At 40.4% G+C, this 19858-nt stretch overlaps 3 protein-coding genes across 3 annotated transcripts; all 3 read left to right on the top strand.

Moving 5' to 3' along the window:
* The first annotated feature begins 202 nt into the window (after positions 1 to 202).
* Positions 203 to 2681, top strand: rab30 (RAB30, member RAS oncogene family). Its single transcript, XM_079557992.1, has 5 exons — positions 203 to 369; positions 955 to 1053; positions 1131 to 1214; positions 1315 to 1498; positions 1577 to 2681. Exons 2-5 carry the CDS (start codon positions 961 to 963, stop codon positions 1825 to 1827), a joined length of 612 nt encoding a protein of 203 aa, XP_079414118.1. The 5' UTR covers positions 203 to 369; positions 955 to 960; the 3' UTR covers positions 1828 to 2681.
* A 1194-nt stretch (positions 2682 to 3875) lies between these two features.
* On the top strand, positions 3876 to 13569 carry prcp (prolylcarboxypeptidase (angiotensinase C)). Its single transcript, XM_079553774.1, has 9 exons — positions 3876 to 4181; positions 6822 to 6962; positions 7322 to 7423; positions 7507 to 7688; positions 7956 to 8113; positions 8847 to 9019; positions 11678 to 11845; positions 12115 to 12302; positions 13270 to 13569. The coding sequence occupies exons 1-9, from the start codon at positions 4008 to 4010 to the stop codon at positions 13496 to 13498; spliced, it is 1515 nt and encodes a 504-aa protein (XP_079409900.1). The 5' UTR covers positions 3876 to 4007; the 3' UTR covers positions 13499 to 13569.
* Positions 13570 to 17141: 3572 nt separating this feature from the next.
* On the top strand, positions 17142 to 18415 carry fam181b (family with sequence similarity 181 member B). The gene has a single exon (XM_079572680.1). It carries the CDS (start codon positions 17287 to 17289, stop codon positions 18223 to 18225), a length of 939 nt encoding a protein of 312 aa, XP_079428806.1. The 5' UTR covers positions 17142 to 17286; the 3' UTR covers positions 18226 to 18415.
* The last annotated feature ends 1443 nt before the right edge of the window (positions 18416 to 19858 follow it).

Here is a 19858-nt window from a genome sequence, read left to right as displayed (position 1 = left end):
GCATAACAGGCATAGAATAATACAGACATTCTTGTCTAATGGTCTTTTTCTCGACACATTATTTTACGACCTAGTTTGGCTTGAAATAACACAAAATACCACAATTAAAGCATAATGCCCGAATCACGGTGCATAAAAGTGAAAACCCCCACGCACACTGCACAGGACATGTCTATGAGCGGGTGACATCATAGAAAAGCAATCCCCTTTTTTTTCTTGGGTCCACTCCAGACGAGACGAGCGGCTGAGCTGCGGAGGAGGATACGCAGCCGGAGGGACATGCCCTGCCCAGCAGCAGCTTTACCCATCTGATAAACTGACCTATGCATACTAAGAGGGCGTAAATCCGGGGATATCCCCGAATACCTGGTAAGTGCTAATTGATCATCTTAATAATCCACAGAGATGTATCTCCACGCTGGGCCAAAATGGCCATGGTCACGATAGCCGCTAGTTGCTATTGATGCTAGCTTCAAATTTGCCATTTATCCAGACTAATGAATAGTATTTATAAGCAATGGGATGGTAGCATTATCCCTACTGGATTAATTTCTATAGATGCCACTCGGTGATATAAAACGAGTTAATGATGACCGTGCTGATGCAACGCAGCAAAGGAAGAAGCTCATACGTATTTGTAACCAATTTTAGCTGTTCGTGTAGAATTCTTATTTAATGCCACCATGCAACATATTTTACAGCCACAACCCCCTTTGCTTATTTGTAAGACTGGCATTTAAGTTCTAAGCAGCATCCATTTAGGCCTATGCAGCTCGACTGCCAGCACAAAAATAAATAAATAAGTAAATATAAAATCACTGGGAATGTTTTACATAGCCCATATTTTCAATTGTTGAATGTTATTGCATGGAAAGTTGAAATAGTTAATTATTAGTGTAATTACATGTTATTCACAATATTATTTAAAAATTAACAGTGCTTACTTTGATACAGGTGAGAATGAGTATGGAAGACTATGACTACCTGTTCAAAATAGTTCTCATTGGAAATGCAGGAGTTGGAAAAACCTGCCTTGTCCGGCGTTTTACTCAGGTTTGAACTGTAACATAGTTGCTTTCATTCATAAGTACCTATTATAATATCTGGACCTGGGTGTCATGTTTTTTCAGGGCCTTTTCCCACCCGGACAGGGGGCTACTATTGGAGTGGATTTCATGATTAAAACCCTTGAAATAAAAGGGGAGAAGGTCAAGGTAATGGCATCACTCTGCATATGATGGAAATGTACACAGCATGAAAATGATCAAGCATGAAGATTTATCAGGAACAAAACAAAACTATTGTCTCTTTCAGCTACAAATATGGGACACAGCTGGGCAAGAGAGATTCCGTTCTATAACTCAGAGTTATTACCGCAGTGCCAATGCTCTCATTCTTACATATGACATTACCTGTGAGGACTCCTTCAGGTGCCTTCCCGAGTGGCTGAGGGAGATTGAACAGTATGCCAACAACCAAGTTGTGACTATATTAGTCGGTGAGAATTCATTGTTTTTCTTTATTTATTTTTTTGGGTTGATTAATACTGTAATCATAATTTTGCTCATTTTGGTAGGTAATAAAATAGACCTGGCGGACAAGAGAGAGGTGCTCCGACAGAGGGCTGAAGACTTTGCTGAGGCTCAAAGCATGCACTATCTGGAGACCTCAGCCAAAGAATCAGATAATGTTGAGAAACTTTTCCTTGACTTGGCCTGTGAGCTCATCCGAGAGGCCAAACAAAACAAACTGGACAACAATGATACTGCCCCGATGCCTGGTGAGGGTAAAACCATTAGTTACTTGAGCTGCTGCAACGTCAATTAGGGCCTTCTGGCTGTTGTAACTCAGTAGAAATTGACTGCAGACGGCAGATGGCTGAGCCTCTATGCCTCCGTCCCTCTCTGGTGACATCAAGCCACCACTTAAGTCCTCTCATTTATACACATGCCTTTTAAAACAATAAAGAGTTCTAGTCCACATTAGTTTGGCCTGCTAGAAAGGAGCAGTTCAAAATGCTGCCAGGGACTATATTGTCCGCAATGCAACAGCCTGACCACCTGATGCATCTTGGCAATCTGAGTAGGGCTCTGGTTTTGTCCTATTCATCCTTTATAGAGTTTGCATTTGCATTTAACATCGGTATTCACCAGCACTGTTAATGTCATTTAAAATACCAGGTATTTTGTTACTGATCCTACCAGACTAATTGTAAAAAAATGAGATGAATTGAGTAGTGTAAAATATGTTTACATTCAGTACCTTTTGGAAACACCAAACTCTAATCAAACCTGCAAACTTTCCATTGGTCCGCACAATCATGTGTTTGCCACTACAGTTTTCTTAAGCTTATGAGAATCGCATACAAGGTTGTTTGTGTGTATAATTTTCATATGAATAGTTATTTGCACCATGTCTTTTTTAAAACTGTGAAATATTGGAGTGGATCCCCATTGAAGATTTGTACCTGCTGCTAAAATGTTTTTAATGTTAACATTAAGTGAAACAACTATATAGTTAATAGGCTACTACACTGAAACAGTATTCAATGCCATAATAATTGATTTTCCTTGCTTGTCTATTGCTGGTGGGTGTTAATGTTTGCCTTGTCAGTTACTTTTGCAAATGGTTTACTTTATATGAATATAACATTATGCCCAGATGAAAAAATGAAGACAGGCAGAGTAGTCAGAGGCACACTGACTGAATAAAAATCCTTTGTTCTTTAAGGACTTTTATTCAGTCAGCGTGCCTCGGACTACTCTGCCTGTCTTCTTTTTTTTTTTTCATGATGGCATAATTTTATATTCATGTGATCTTTGATCATCCTGGAAGAACACCTGTCTGCACAGTTTTTTTTGTCCCATATCTCTGACCTAGTGAAGCGCTCCGCTCTCTTTTGTATTGTCTGGTTTACTTTATACTTTCAATTTCAATTGTCTAATCTAACTGCACTGATGTAACTATTCCTGCCTTTGCTGTTGCTATGCCAGACAGTATGTGGCCATTCTTGTAGTTTCTTATGACATGAGCATTTATTGTGGAATTGGTTGTTCAAGCATGTTTTACCATTGTATGTAGTGTCTATGTTTCATATATATTTGCCATAATTGTTATGTACCATATTGCACAATCCCAAACACTGCACATTTTCGTAACATTTTGTCTTTATTGTACACAACCGTAATACATTTCAGCACTTTGCTTTTATACTTTAGTAATCCTTTGTTTAAACTGGCTGACTTTTTGTTTTTGCATTTGAATCTAGACCCAACATGTTACTTATTGTTAATCTCTATTAACTTCATGTATAAAATAGAAAATACAATACCTGTTTGTGTGATCTCTTTGTGGGTCTCCCTTTACCATCTGAAACATGAACATTACACTGCCACCATGTCAAACCAGGCTACGTACTTTGCGAACCTGTCATTATAAAGGCCCTGGGATCCACGAGTTAGGCAATTCTATTCATTATATTAATAATTCATTCATCGTATTCCCTACCATATAAGCCTAAATAAATAAATACTGGCATTCAACTGTGGCCTACTCACAGGTAAGCTTCTTGTTTTAGTAACTGTGATGATTCCTTGTCAGAACATCGAGGGCAAATGTTATATTATAGCCTAAATGTCTCAAAAAGTAAAAACAGGGCAAACGAGTCAACAAACTGCAACACCCGTCAGCCATTGCGCGTGTATTTCCAACATGAGACAGACAATCTGCTACTGTGTGGCGTATAATCTGCACACGGCTTTAGAAGAATAGGCTTTGTATGTTAATGACAAGGAGTTAAACTTGAGTCCAGTGAGGGACTGACTGCTGAAGCGTCTCTCGGGTCACGTGCTGTCAACACCTCCGCGGATTTGCTGACAACCAAGTTTCATTTCCTCTTTGACGGGACAGTCGTCTCCCATCTCTGAGCTCTCAAGTCGGACTTTACTGTCATGATTTATTAGAAATAAATCAGCGCAATTTGCTGGATTGAACACACGGTAGCAACGATGAGAGCCCGGGTCGGGTGTTCAGACGGAATTGCGACCACCTGCATCTTGATGCTGTGTCTCGGAGCCTTACATGTGATAGCCCTCAAACCCAAACTTTTTGCAAGGTTTGCTGGTCTCACGAGATCCAATGAGAGTCCCATAAGCTATAAGACTTTGTACATTGACCAAAAGGTAAGTGAATACATTTATTATTTTTTATCAGTCTGTTCTTTCCTATTTGCTGCTACACTGCTCAACAAAAAATGTGCAAGCCTGTCTAAAATTAAGTTTTCTTTAACATACACTCGCTCCCACAAAGTTATTTAAACCACAATTCTAATGGCTTTATAATTGAGTAGGCAACTTATTGTCTATTTCGTACAGTTAAACAATAGCATGAGCTGCAGACTTCCTGTAGTGAAAAGTGTGTCTGTGCTCCTGCTCCTACTACTCTGTTAATATCCTGTTGGCTGTCTGCCATACGGGTCTTCAGGGCCAAGTAATGTAAAGAGAACATAACTCTACAAGCTCCTTTTAAGCTATACATTTCCTATGAAGCAAAACCTCTCAGAGTCAGATTTCAAGTTATGTGTGGTAGTCCGAAGCACAGCTGCAGAAGACTTGGCTTGAACTTGACTCAAAGTCACAAGATGATTCATTAACACTTTGTGTGCTGTGAATAAAGAAAAAGACACTCCTTTAGCAGATGTGGCAGTGCAAGATTTTTTTGATTCAATAACGTACATTATACACAATAGTACATTATTGTGCGTAGTTGTTATTGTTGTTATTTAATTAACAATAGTTTTACAACAACAACAACAACAACAACAACAACAACAACAGTACTACTACTACTACTAATAATAATGGCTTACAATGCTTGTATTGTGCTTTACAATCTTGTACTACCAAGTTTCTCAAAGTAGTCATTATTCATTCATACCATACTCGGTGAGTTGGCCTACAGCACAGCTGCCCTTGGGGTAGGCTGACAAGAGTGAGGCAACCAATCAGTGCCATCAGCCCCTCCGACCACCACCAACCACTCACTCACTCACTCACTCACTACATTCTCCCAGGCTGCCTGGTGTTCCCAAACGGTCTCCAATCCAAGTACCGACCAGGCCCTTCCCCTTAGCTTACGAGATCTGACGGGATCGGGCAGAGCAAAGGTGGTATGGCCTTAGAGACTTGTGTGACAGTTATTTTACATACAGACAATACACTGTATCTGGTCACATCTTCAGTTTTCCTCTTTTCAATTGCTTACTAACCTTATTATTCACATTGCTCAAAATGTAGCCTACTTTTAACTGTTTTACACATTTGTCCTATGGCTTAACGTTTCATCTATTAAACTCTATAAAACACCTCACTCCACCCTCTCCCAAACAGGATGCTGGGAAGAGCAAACCCACTAATCAGTGAAGGAAATCCTCTGTCCAAGACAATGAATGGAAGTGTCTTATAGCATCCTTCTCACCCACTGCTGGACCCCTATTTAAGATGTTTCCCTTGTCCTGTCTCACACACACCGGTAACTTCAAGACAGGCCAGTGATAGACCCGCATGACCAACATGCACTGCAAATTTTGTCAAACGGCACTGGTTCCACCACAAGTCACCACATGGGGGCACTAGCCATCAATATCTGCATTAGCTGTTAAAGCTGTAGATTTGTGATCAGCATATAAAGTGGGTGCAAAGAATACTGACTAGTTTGTAACTGTAATACCATGAAATTAGTTGTTTAGCAGCAGAAAGCAAGTCTACCGAACACTAATACCGAACACTGAGAAGCAGTAGTTGACGTTCTTTTACCTTGAATTTTTTTGTTGACTGGAGTCATTGTATGTGAGCAAGTGTTGCCAACCTCCATTTAAACAGTCTCAAGCCCCCCTTACACTTTAAAGCCCTGCCAAACATTGAGGGGTCCAGGGATGAATGAGCTCACTGAGGCCCCAGAATCTTTTTGCTGTCATTGGCTCATAAAATTGCAGCCTCTTTTGTTTCCCCTGAGAAAGGCTAGTGGGCGAGAAGAGCGAATGAGAGAAAGGAAAAAACATCACAAAACAAAACAAAAACATTTTGTATTGGGCACTGGAGCTGTTTGAATCATTGGATAACTTTGGTGCGGCACTAGCCTCATGGGGTCATCCTCGCTGTGAAGTTGTTGTGAATCTTTTTCCTTTTGTGTGTATGAGAACACAGGAAATGGAGTTGAAAGGGGAAGACACCCCAAGAATCCCAGAGGTTTGATCATTCTGAGAACTCCGCTAAAGTGGAACTAATGCGGCTTCCCTTAAACTGGCACCAGCGTTTTTCATACAAATTGGGGCTAATTAGACAAAAAGTCTGACCCCAAAGCTGTCATCTCACAGCCCCATATTTGGAACAGGGCCAGGCCTTTGATCACTGCATTTGTATCCACATAGAAACGCATAATATTAACCTTCCTGTTCAATGTAGTACAGAAGAGGAAATACATGCTTTTGTTTGCGTCATCTGGCATCTAAAACTTGCACAATCAGTTTCATCTGTGCTATTAGACCTGTACTTTGGTCACGCACTGTTCATGAATATGGATCAGTTCAGACTCTACCGTGGTAATAGAAAAGTGTACCACAAGTCAGTCTTCTCCAAACTAGGATAAATGAAAAGGATGGCAACAGAAGCGGTATCAACGTGCAACCAATATGCAAATCTCTTCTTACCAGGAGTCACACGATTTCCTTTATAAAGTAAAGTTTGACATAATGAAGACTATGATGGGCTGTAACTATGCTTAGCTGTTTCCATTTAGTGTAAGCATCACTTCCAATTTTCCAGATCGATCACTTTGGATTTCTCGAAGATGGGACTTTTAAACAGCGCTACCTCTCCTCTGACGTGTACTGGCACAAGCCGGGGGGGCCTATTCTGTTCTACACAGGGAATGAAGGCGATATCACCTGGTTCTGCAACAACACAGTAAGTCACGGGAGTCCATTGCTTAGGGGTGCACGATGATTTGCAGTCAAATGGAAATTGTAATGTTAATGGCTGCAATAATAAAAACACAGGCTTTAGGTGACACAGTGTCTTCTGCGACGGGAAAAAATATCTCATTTCTACAGGGGCTAAAGCTCAAATCTGGTAGTTTGCAGCACTATAAACATGTTTTAAAATGAATGTGATCTTAGTATTACTTTATCTGTTCATATTTAAATATATTGCTCTTGCCATGTGAATTGTGAATTGCAATACTAGGAAAATCTCATCTGATATTTTTTACAGAATCATATGCCTCTACCGTATGAGACATTTTCACAAGTCTGTCTCCGTTTTAGGGATTCATGTGGGAGATTGCAAAGGAGTTGGGTGCCATGCTTATTTTTGCGGAGCACCGTTACTATGGAGAATCCATGCCATTTGGACAAGCATCATACAGTGTGAGCTATAAACGAATAGCACACGGCCTATCTCACTTTCTATCAAGTCTGACCATTTGGTATTTGTTGCCTTTTGCTCACAGGACAGTAAACATCTGAACTACTTGACTTCAGAGCAGGCACTGGCAGATTTTGCGGTTATGATCAAAAATTTAAAAAGCACGTTACCCGGAGCGCAACACAGTCCTGTTATATCGATTGGAGGTTCCTATGGAGGGATGCTCTCGGCCTGGTTTCGAATGAAATACCCAAACATTGTTGTCGGGTAAATGACAATTTCAGCTGTCAGTCACTGTTTTTCTTTTTTTTGTAGAAACTGAAATCCTTGCTTATGCAGTGCAATCTTGTTTTTCATGTTTGTATTTTTTAACAAATGGAAGAGAGGTGTGTCTTTGGGTAGTGTATGAAATGCAATGCCTGCCAGTGTTGAAATGCCTGAGATTTTAGATTATAATTGCGATGCCTGTACTCAAGGTAATGCATATGCACTACAGGTTTGAACAAATAAATGTGAAATGGCTTTGTGTTCCAGAGCTCTGGCAGCCTCAGCTCCAATATGGCAATTCCCGGGGATGGTGCCATGTGGAGCCTTCTACAAAACAGTAACTGAGGACTTTGCCAAAAGTGGCTATAACTGTGAAGTGAACATCAGAAAATCGTGGTCAGCCATAAATAATATTTCCTCCTTGGGTAAGTCTTTTATTAAAATTTAAACATCCCTAATATCCAGAGTTTTTAGCGAATTAGTGGTGCAATTGACTTTTCTAAAAATCATTACTAGTTGTAGGTTTTGGCAGCTGCATGCTGAACAGGCAGTACAGAGTCTGGGAGCCACAGAGGACAGCTTGAGAAACTGAATGTGTCGGATCCTTAAAATTTACAACCCACATAACTCACACTATCTCGCACTATTTCAGAGCTTTGGTATTCCACTCAGGTCCGAATGGGAGGGTATGCACTTAATTCTCTGCTGAGTGCCTCATACATCATGCTCTACCTGTTTCTTAACACACCAAGCAAAGAGAAAGTGCTGCTTTTACATCTATTGCAATAGTATAGTAATACGCTGATCAAGTGAATGTTTTTCCTGTTTTTCTGGTTGTATTGTCTTTGTAAAAAATACCCACAGCCCAAAAAGGAAATACACAAATGAATTAATTAGTTAAACATAATAACAAAGCATTGAAACAAATCATCCTCAATAAAATATCTCATTATTAAATTGGTTTGTGGCACCAATGCAGAACACTGAAGTATTTTGTCACTGAATAATTGGCAACTAAAAACTATGGAATTAGTTTTGAAAGCTCCTGATCTGAGTTCCAGTCAAGTAAAAAGCTTTTGATCAATTAACTTTTTACCCGATTGCGATTAAGTGTTATTATTTTGTTGACACTGTTGTTGTTCTCTTTCTTTTTTCAAGCTTCTGGCCTTGTGTGGCTGTCAGAGGAGTTCAGCCTCTGCAGCTCTCTCAAAAACAAGAATGACGTGGTGAGCTTCAAAAACTGGCTTCAGGAAACGTGGGTGAACCTGGCTATGGTAGACTACCCATATGAGGCCAACTTCCTCCAGCCTCTTCCACAGTGGCCAATCCAGGTACTGTACAACAACAACAACCACAAAGCAGTGATCTCTAAGATTTAAAGAAGAACTAACTTGTTTAGTAACAAGTTTACCTTAATAAATCCTTTTCGTAGTCCCTTTGGGGGTAATACAAGTGTTGATGGGATGATTGGGGGGTCTTTCATCTCCCCCTGGTGTCTCTGGCCTGAAACCCACCCTTGCAACTTTCCCTGCACCGGGTCAGAGGCACAATACACACTAATAGAAACACAAAGAAAAAGCTAACAGGCTAACGGGCAATGCTAGCTGTGGGCTAGCGCCACATTGTGCAACTGGGTTGTGGCACAACGTACAATATCCTTCTCTCCCTTTGTCTTTTCTGTCAGTGTAGTATTTACTCTCAAGGACAATTAATGAGTAAAAAAAAACGCAACGTGCTAAGACACCTGCAGTTTCGCTTATGGCCTCTAGGGGCATGAATTACTTACTTCTGCTTTAAATGCTAGAGAGTAAATAGGCTAATTCATGTACATGTACTTTCAGCCAAATGTTATATAGGAACAAATAAATGTTTTCAAAAGAGTGGATACTTATAGAGTATTCACATAATTGCAGAATACATAAATGAATAAAAGTAATTTGTTGAAAAAATAAAAAAAATAGAAGATTTTGAATGCAATAGAGGAGATAACTGGTGTGCCATAGCATCTTGTGTAAAATGCGAGTCATGTGACATCCAACCTTAGGTCATGATTGGCCACAGCGCTACACATGTTTTTGTTTTGTTTTAATAGTTTGGTAAATGGTATCACTGCTTAAAAGCCTCCAATTTGGCCGAACCGTTTCTCCTTAATCTGAAAGAATGTGTCATCCGGCCAATTGCGTTACAAGTGTTTGTTGTGGCCTCCCGAGCTTAAGTTTACAATAGCTGTCAATTAGTTTCATAAATATTCATCAGGATCTCATTCTTTTAGTTTAGTTTGAAGTATTCTTTAGATGAGCAGCTACAAGTAATCCTGCATTCTTTTCCCTTTTTTGTACCAATGGCCCTTTCAATTGCACAGGTGCTCCTCTCAGGACACTCCTCTGGGACAGTGGAGGGACGTTTGCCCAGCAAGGGTCACAGACCCATTAAACAAAGGGTTGTGCTCTCACTTAGTTAAAAGGGTTGTACGAAATATTGGACTACCTGTACGCTGCTGGTGTAGCATAAGGCAATTGTTTATTAACACAGAGATTAACTTGGACATAGCACAGCCAAATCAAATCGATAACATTGTAATCTCTCACAAGTCATCTAAAAATAGGACCTGCTGCCTGTGTACCCCTGGGCCTCTTGTACGAAAGTGTCAGAACCATTTAGGTGTGTCATAAATGTAGTAGAAGGAACTTACAAAAATGGAGGACACAATGTTTTTACATAGAATCTGGATTTCCTTATTTAAGCCTGACTGACATTGTGCATTCAGCCGTCTCAATGCATCACGTGCATAAACTACATTGTGCTATTGACCTTGTTCCCATGTGTTTGAAAACATCACTAGTGCCTCCTACTAACTTCATAAAATTTAGTTTAGGCTCTGAATAGTTCCAGGTGCATTGTATTAACTGAAATAAAAACTAAATGGCCATTTTTGGATTTTTGGCAACCTGCCTGAAATGTATGCAACCCCTATGGGTGGTTTAAGCGGTTTAGGCAACTGGTGCAAAGAGGAGTTTTTTTTTTTTTTTAATGACAAAGCTAATGTGATTATCTGAGTGAGTGTGAGAACGGGCTATTGAAGGCTTAAAGCAGGGAAATCTGCTGGCAGAGATGAATGTATAAGCCTAATCCTATCTGAAAAGTAAGGAGAAGAGTCTTTGGAGATGCTGTTGTTGTTTTTTTCCGCACTGCAAATCTTCGATCGGACATGTCTGTGGCCCTCCTCATCCAGCGACCACCAACTCCTCCCCGGGCCGACACACAAAAGCCCTGGTAACAGACTCCGGGGTCCATCCTCCCAACAAGAGCCCACTTTCTCTGCCTCACAAAAAAAGTACCCAACAACAGCCAGCTCTGCTACTGCCTCCATAACAACACGCACCAGATTTGCACAAAGCCCAAAATCAAATATTAGTGGAAGTCAGAGAAATCATCTATGGTTAATCAACATTGTACCAAGAAAGAAACTCATTAGAACGGCCAGACGATAAGTTTTTAAACAAATACTTCAGTAGGAGTGTGTGAATTGCCAAGATCGGAGCTATAAATTCAGGCTCATTCAACTGAATATGCAAATTAGGCGCCACCAAAGTTTATGTGGAAAACACTCTCTGGGGCTCTTAAACCAGCAGCAAATGGTTGGGGGTAGGATTTGATTGTGACGAGAGTGGCGAAAACCATAATTATTTGTAGCTAGTTTGTATTTTTCCCCACAGAATGTTCAAATTAGTAGCAGTATCTATTATCAGAAAATAGGCCATTTAGGAGGACATTTAAAGTATATTTAACTCTGCTCACACTGAATGTTGGTTGAAATCTTTCCAGGTTTCACTTATTACAAAAGCGAAACAAAATACTTGAAGCATATAATAATAATAATAATAATAAAAAAATGATCAGGGATTAAGCTAAGCCATCAGAGCAGTTGGAAATCAGTGGTACAGAACACTAGTTGCAATTTTAATTCTTTGTTTCTTTTGACATTCAAGGCTGTGTGCAAATATCTCACAATGGACTCCACAGCTTCAGACAAGCTTCTGCTGCAAGGTGTCGCTCAAGCAGCCAAGGTTTACTATAACTACACTGGAAGCACCTCCTGTCTCAACATATCTCAGACAGCCACCGGCAATCTGGGCATTTTGGGCTGGTTCTATCAGGTAAGACACAGACACTTTATTTCAGAACCGATGTCAAAATCATAGATGGAGGACAGGACTCAGGAGCCTCAGTAACTTTATGGATGATTCACCATTTTTGAGGAAACCCACAAATGTTGATCATGTGGTTTCAAGTCCTTTAATCTGACATCAGTCATTTCTCAGATTGAAGAATTCCACCCTTTTTTAATGCTTTAGAGGAGTTCATTTTTGCTGACACAGAAGACGTTGCACTTTGAAGCCAATTTTGGTTCCTGTCATCCCTTTAGTCCTGTACAGAGATGGTGATGCCCATGTGTACTGACGGCGTGGGCGACATGTTTGAACCAGAGGAGTGGAATTTCCAGGCCTTTTCAGACGAGTGTAAAGCAATGTTTGGGGTGAGGCCACGAGCGGACTGGGCAGAAGTCGTCTACGGAGGCAAAGACATCAGCGCCCACAGCAACATTATTTTCAGGTAGGCAGCAGTTGTCATGGCAGTGATGAGTACAACACTTTCAATTCCCAGTTCTAGTTTGTCAAATGGTGTTTATGAACATGCTGGTTAGACGCTGATAGCAACTTTCAACAAGCAAGTAAATAAACCACATTTCAAAGCAGCAAAATAAATGTCAATGTTGTGAAGTTGTAATACGCTAATAAAATATTCAGCATTACTGAATGCACTCCTAATGATCAGATGGATCTGGTGGACTGGTAATTATGTTTTTGGTTGTACCTCCTCAAAATACAAACTAGCAACATCTTAAAAAAACAACATCATAGGGCCTCATTTCCTAGTGACCCAGAGTGTTGTTGATTTCTGGATGGAGATATTTAATTTTTTTTTTTAATTCGTGCAGTCCTTATATTTGAAGAGTTTAGTGGTCCTAGGCTGGTCCTAGGCTTGTGCTAGTATGTCTTGGGTAGTCCTCCAAACGTTGCCATATCTGATTTGTAGAAAGCTCCTTTGTGAATTCCACTTGTAAATCCAAAATTGATATATTTCAAAAATTATTCAGTCAACACTGACATTTATATTAGTAGTCTGGTGTTATAAGTGATTTGCCTCAAGTGCACTGTGCTCAGGTCAGACTGTTTTTAATGCAGGCTACTAGTTACCATAGACATGCGCTAGCCTAGCACCAGCCTAGCACCACTAAACTCTTCAAATATAAGGACTGCATGAATTAAAAAAATAAAATATCTCAAGAAATCAACAACACTCTGGGTAACTAGGAAAAGAGGCCCTGTGTCAAAAATTCAGAAATATCCCTTTAAACTATCCGTATCACCAATGGCTGAAATTTCATCACTCAGCGCCATACTTTACTCTTTTTTTTTTAACACAGAATGTGTTGTGTAACGTTGGTGGCCAATGTTCTAAGCCACACAATGGAGCGTTATCGCAGTTAGGCTCATAAATACATGCTTTTGTATTGTAGTAATGGGGGGCTTGATCCGTGGTCGGCTGGTGGAGTGACTCACAATATCTCCGAGTCTCTGGTGTCCATTATGATTCCTGATGGAGCTCACCACTTGGACCTGCGCTACAGTAACGAAGACGACCCCCCCACAGTGAGTGCGGCCCGGGCCTTAGAGCTCAAGTTCTTTAAAGAATGGATCAAGCAGGCCAAAAGAGCTCACCGGTCACACGCACACTACAGACTCTAATGGCACAATGCATCATGGGAAATATCTGCTTTCATCAGTTTGACAATGGCACTGTGCTCTGCTTTAGCCAAAGATTTCTGGGTAGATATTATTTATAATTGTGTATATATATTTTTTTACTTGGAATTTGCTGTCAGTACTGCAGGGGTTTCCAACTTTTTTGACTCTGTGAGCTACTTTTTACTTTTAACATAAGTCAGTGTAACTATGAAACTTTGAGTTCACCCTGGACTGTTCGTAGCCAAGAAAAGGACTTGATTCATGACTTGTCGGATATTGACTTTGTTTAATGGGATGTTGAAGGTTTAGAATTGGCAACAGTATACTGGCGTTTGTCTATAATCTATAAGCAATAGCAGTCTCTCTCTCTGGACCAAAGATCAACAGGGTAAAGGCACTGTATGGCGCTTTATTTGCCATTCAAGTGTACAACAAAATTGCATATAATAGATCAGATTGAGGGTTAGTTCTAGGCCATTGTGACTTTGCAGCGTCTGCCTATGCGTTCTTGCAATATAGATTTGATCCAAAGCAGTTTTTCTAAATGCATCCCTACCTCACATTACCGTCATTACTATCGGTCTTGTTTTTGCTACTACTGAAGTAAATGTGCATCTTGCAATTTATATTTTTAAATAAAGCTTTTAATTTTAATTATTGTTGCTTTGTGTTCTTTTAATAATAAAAACATAAATCAAGTCTGCCACCATCTTTCACAGACCAAAGCTGCTTTTTACAGCTCCGGACGTCTGGCAGAAACAATTGCGTGTGTTTGAGATTTAATAAAAAGCCAATCGGAGGAGGCCAATAAAGTAAGTGGTAGGAGGTTATTGCATCTACGCTGGCTGACCTTACCCCCCTGGACCGACCTGTGGGATTCCCCTCGGCTCGTATTCATTCAACTCGACACCATTAAAATGCTCTGAATTAGAGCAGCAGGGCACTCTGTTGCCCCCCGCCAGTCATATTATTAATACAACTCCTGGGGAGAGCAAAGGTGGATGGGAGGTTAAAAGTGAGAAGAAGTTACAAGGGTTTTTTTCCCCCTAAGATCAAAGACTTTCAAATGAGCTGGAAAACATTCATTCTAAAATGCACCATTGTATTATGCCATTGCACAATGTAGTTCTCACATTTAAAGACATTGCTTACATAATATGATCACGTTCTTCCCCCTCCATCAAACCTCGAGAATAAGGTAAAGATGTACATAGTGGAGCACATGTGTAGGCGGCTTGTCTTCCGCTGGTATACGAGTTCCCAAATGCACGCATTAAGCCGATCTTCAAACTTTATCCCTGACGGCCCTATGTTGGGAGGAAATGTAGCTAAACATGGGGGAGGATGTGCTGCTTCGTTCTGCGCCGCTTAAACTTTTCTCAGGACTTTGAGAGGTAATTAATTTTACCAGGCTTTTCTAAGTCTCTGACATCAGCCATCAATCAACTGCGTTATTGGTATTCTCTCGACCCCGAGCTCTAGTACGTCCCGGGACAACTGAAGGGGGACCACACACTAGTGAAGGAAGAGATTAGTCTGTGCATGTTCCACAGCACCCACACCGCCGCGGTGGGTGCTGCTGAATAAGTGGATTCTTCAAAAACAGAGGCTTTGACGGGTAATGTTTAACAATGTGACAACAACACGGTACTACGGTCTCCTCAAATTGTTAATGATAGCCACTGATACAGAAAAAAAAACAAAAAAATAAATTCAGACAGGGTTGTAAATTATACTACTGTTGTAGCCTGGATAAATGAATAGAGTTGAGTCCTGTAAGGTCCTCTGGGGAAAATCGTGAAAGAACAAGCATTTCTTTAAACCAACCAATGCCAGATGGACAGGGGTAAGGGCATTACATGCAAGCCCTGGTGAAATAACAATATGCTTAGACGATAGGACTATACACTGAACAAACACAGTGCAACTAAGAGATTGGGAACAAGTAACTAGTTAAAGCTTCAGTGTGTCCCGAGTACAGTGTGTGCTGGCCAACAAATTTAGCGGAATCGTTTGCCAACCATGGAACAGTAAGTGGCAGATCATTTTCTTTGGGCAGCCCTACAGAGAGAAAAAAAAACTTAAGGCAAGAAGAAAATGTGACATGAAAAAATAAATATATATTAAAAAAATAAAAACTCTCCTAATGTTTTCTGGACTTGCCCGTCAAAGCCCAGCCCTTTGCGCCCTCAACCCTTTAACCAACAATGGAAAGTTGTTTCCGGGCTCCGTGCGTCAGACCCTGTGATGTGAATGACCCACCAGCACAAAAGCTGAAGCCCGTCGTCCACAGAAAAAAAAAAAGAAGGGGATATGGCTGCCATGACTGTGATGATGTCACTTGGCCAAAACACCAAGAAAAGAGAAGCAGACAAAATCACTTGGGCAGGCGTTAAGAAGCTGCTTTGAGGCGTTCAACGCGAAACACAAAGAGAGTTTCTCCACATCTAGCTTCTTTTACACTATAACATCACAGGTTTTAAAAAGACGTTCTCTGGGGTAGAAACTGTGGACAAATGGGAACCATTTTTCTCTGTTAAAACTTGCTATGAAGAAGTATATCAGATAAATATTATGTTACGCATTATTCCATTATTCAAAACAAAACATGTTTTGGTAAACGCATTTTTACTACATCTGAGAAAAAAAATCTTAGACTGTGCATTTGCTTTGAGATTGCATTAAGTAACTTTCCACTCCTGATACACAACAGCCAATCGATTCACTTTTGCGGGCTTTTGTCACAAAAAGACTTTTGGAGACATTGTCCATTATGGGCAACTCTGACCGAGAACGAGTAACTGTTTACTACAGCAGATTCATAGTTGGGATTTCTTAAATTCAACATTTCTTCTGGCACACTGAACCCAAACTGCACTTTTTTTTTATTCCCCTTTAATTTAACAGCTCCGGCAGCTTTTCTAGTTAAATCGACTGTTCATTATTGAGACCCATTTTACGAAGGGGCTGTGAGGTGCAATTTAATGAATCTCTGGCACAAAGCTCCCTTTCACTGCCGGCCCGAAGAATAGGGGCTATTTAGACCCTGTAGGGCTTTATGTCAAAGGCAGCCCATAATAGTTGTCAGGCCAGGGCAGAAATTCCCACTGGCCTGGGAATGCACTAGAAATCAACTTTTGCCATGAGCAGATTAAGACACAAGCAAACTGTTGGGGAGATCCTCCTAAACAGTGGCATCTGTTTGGGCATAGTAATTTTCCCAAAGAAAGCCCTTTATCATCATTGAAGCTCATGAAGTAAAGTGATACAATGGTTATCCTAATAAATTGGGCTGCAATGAATAAAATGCACCGAATGTATTAGTTTTACCCTCATAATATGTTAAGTATAACTCATTGGTTTAAAATTTGGTATATACTTCAAAGGTGTTACCTCGTCATTACCTCTTATTACACTAAATGGTCTGCTGTGTAAAGTATACACTAACAGTTAAACTATTCTTGGGAGTTTTGACAGAAGTAATTGTCCACAGCTCAGCGGGGGAGCCTCTGACAAATCCCTCTTAGATGCAGGTGGTCGGGCCCAAGCAAAGAGTTAAGTTCCACGGCCCCATTTTCCCCTCCCCTTTGATGTTCTGACATCACTAGCCCCGCCTTCTGAAAGATCTCCCCCCCAGCCATCCACTTCTACTCTTGAGATGTTTACAGGAAGCACATGAACTGCATCAGGACCAGGTGGGGAGCGAGAGATGCTTTGAAGGGCTAAACTTTTTGGTGCGCCGATCACATTGGGGTGCCACAGGTGTCGCCTCTGGGCCCAATAGAGTTATGGCTGTACAGGCTGCAATCATGAACCCGCAGTTTTTGAATTTCTGCTTCCCTGGTTCAGTGATGGAGTACGATGTGGAGAAAAGTCTGGATGAAGGCAGTATCCTCGGTGAGGCGGAGACCGAGGAAGACTACAAAGAAACCACCAGGGACCTGCTCAGCTTTATAGACTCTGCCTCTAGCAACATCAAACTGGCATTGGACAAGCCAGTCAAGTCGAAAAGAAAAGTCAACCACAGGAAGTATCTCCAGAAACAGATCAAAAGGTGCACAGGGATCATTGCACCGAGCAATGCCCCAGAACCACCACCGCCGGTTAAAAGACATGGCTCTCCCCCGACGGCCCAAACCAGCAGCACTTTGCACACTAAAAACCTGCCTAAACGCGATGGGGTCCACGCCAACTTACAGAGCAAAAGCCTGGCAGCTCTGTTCAGCCCTGTGCAGGATGTCAGAGGGGGCGAGAAAGCCAAAAAGCCACCCCTCCGGCACCGCAACCTGCCCCCGTCTTTTTTCACAGAGCCTGCCAACTGCACCAGAGTTAACTCCGCAACTGGGACAATGCTAAAGGACTTGGACAGGGGGAACGCGGAGCCAGTGGACTTCTTTGAGCTCTTGGGGCCGGATTATAACAGCATGGTCAGTGAGCAGGACTTCTATCAATCTTTGCCTGTCCGAGCGCATTCAGAGATGGGAGGACTGGAGACACTGTCCTATGATTCTCAGCACTTGGTTGGAGGCATATTGTACTCCACTGAGCCTAAACTTACAAACACAAACACGCCTGGCTTCTGTCACTCAGACGCTACATCTGTCCCCATAGAGGACAGTTCACTGTGCACTTTAGCCTTCCCCAGCTTCTTCACTGACTGCTCTGTACCTCCAGTCACTTATGATTTAAGTGGTGCTTTCAGTAGGCCTAATTATTCATCTCTATGAGACAAAAGGGACTATTAGATGTTGCTGTGTAAGCAAAGCTGGATGCCAACATATCGCAGTAACTTCCAACCTAAGCAGAAAAAAAACCCCACAATTGACTCCTACTTGTTGTTACTAGAGCAACAACACGGCAGTTGGTGCTCTTTATTCATTGATTTAAATAAATAGTAATGTATTTGACAAGAAAGACATATGTGTCTTCTTTCTGAAAATGTCTGCTCTATGATTTGTCTGAAATTGAAGAAAGTACAGTTTGTCATGTTGGACACTTAAATAAATATGTATCTTTTAGTAAAGAATTGAATGTACTGTATGTAGTTATTTGTAACATAAATAAAGCTGGTCTTTATAATTATTAAAAAGAAAAGTCTGTGTTCATGCTAATGTCTTCATGCCCAAACAGGTAACGTGCAATGTACACATCTGTCAAAGCAAGTTTAAACACTTATTGAGAAATGGCTCAGAATAATAATGATAAAAAAACAACAATGCATTAAACCCAATTAAATGCAATAAATGAAGGGCAAACACATTCCTGTATGTAATTGACTGTATGGTCTGAGTGGGGTTAATTTGTGCCTGTCTAACATTTTTACAGAGTTTAGCCCAAAGATTTGTGCTTAAACTCGAGGTTGAACTCTCAACATGACCTCACACTGAGTGGTCATGAATATCTCCCTCTTCTGGTGGTCGACTGTTTCTCATTTCCTTTTGAAAATGTTAAGTAAGTAGTCTTTTCTCCATCGCAGTGCAATCTTCACTAAAGGTGTTCATCTCTAAAAGGAATGCCAAAAAACTTTAGTTAAATACTTTAGTTCTAAATTGTTACTGAATATAGTAATATTAGATAGATTAGATAGATTATCTTCGTTTTAATCTGATTACTGCAGTTCTAAATGTGCAAATGTGTAGTTGATGCATATATTATTCAAAATGTGTAAGACAGTATCTACAGAGCTGTGTTACAACTGATGCTGCAATTGTCCGCAGAACTTAAAAACTTAGATATTGTTTTACATATTTTTATCTAAATAATCTCCTGAATAATCTTTTCAATTTGTATAATAATAACAAATCATGCAGGCCTAGGGATCGGACTATTAGTGGTAACTATAGCATACAATGAGAAGCCATTTTGAAACCATAGCAGTTTATTATTATTATTATTATTATTATTATTATTATTATTATTATTATATTATTATATTATTATTTAATACAGTAGTCACATGTAATAGTTTCATTCATCTTTACATTCAGTGCCATTTTACTTTAGCTGTGCAAGTTTGTAGGTTACGTACACTGAAAAAAACTACACTTTGTTTCCACCAGTTCAAGACCAGTTCTTTTTCTTACACTTTCCACATGTGTTACATCAGATGAAAGAAAAAAAAAAGCCTTTTATGATTTGATTTGGGAACATCCCTTGTCTTTTGAGCCTACAGTGTTTTTTACCCATTTTCATTTTGTCCATGAATCAACAAAATTAAACTAATAGGCTTATTGTAAATGATGGGAGGGCTGAGGAGAGCGAACAAACCCAGTTGGAAGATGACTTGTATCGTACAATTAATTCTGCTTTCTGACAGTTTATCTCCAGCCCTGTCCAACGTTTTGTGTGGGTGTTGATGAG

The sequence above is a fragment of the Gobius niger genome (genome assembly GCF_951799975.1).
Source record: "Gobius niger genome assembly, chromosome: 1".
NCBI classification, from domain to species: Eukaryota; Metazoa; Chordata; class Actinopteri; order Gobiiformes; family Gobiidae; genus Gobius; species Gobius niger.
This window is presented reverse-complemented; position numbering and strand designations above follow the sequence as displayed.

Excerpts from the sequence above, each read along its gene's own strand:
- fam181b (XM_079572680.1), top strand. The coding sequence starts at position 17,287 with ATGGCTGTACAGGCTGCAATCATGAACCCGCAGTTTTTGAATTTCTGC.
- prcp (XM_079553774.1), top strand. The coding sequence starts at position 4,008 with ATGAGAGCCCGGGTCGGGTGTTCAGACGGAATTGCGACCACCTGCATC. Across the intron at positions 7,424-7,506 it reads TTGGACAAGCATCATACAGT|GACAGTAAACATCTGAACTA; the intron begins GTGAGCTATAAA and ends TTTTGCTCACAG. Across the intron at positions 12,303-13,269 it reads CACAGCAACATTATTTTCAG|TAATGGGGGGCTTGATCCGT; the intron begins GTAGGCAGCAGT and ends TTTGTATTGTAG.
- rab30 (XM_079557992.1), top strand. The coding sequence starts at position 961 with ATGAGTATGGAAGACTATGACTACCTGTTCAAAATAGTTCTCATTGGA. Across the intron at positions 1,054-1,130 it reads TTGTCCGGCGTTTTACTCAG|GGCCTTTTCCCACCCGGACA; the intron begins GTTTGAACTGTA and ends ATGTTTTTTCAG. Across the intron at positions 1,499-1,576 it reads AGTTGTGACTATATTAGTCG|GTAATAAAATAGACCTGGCG; the intron begins GTGAGAATTCAT and ends TCATTTTGGTAG.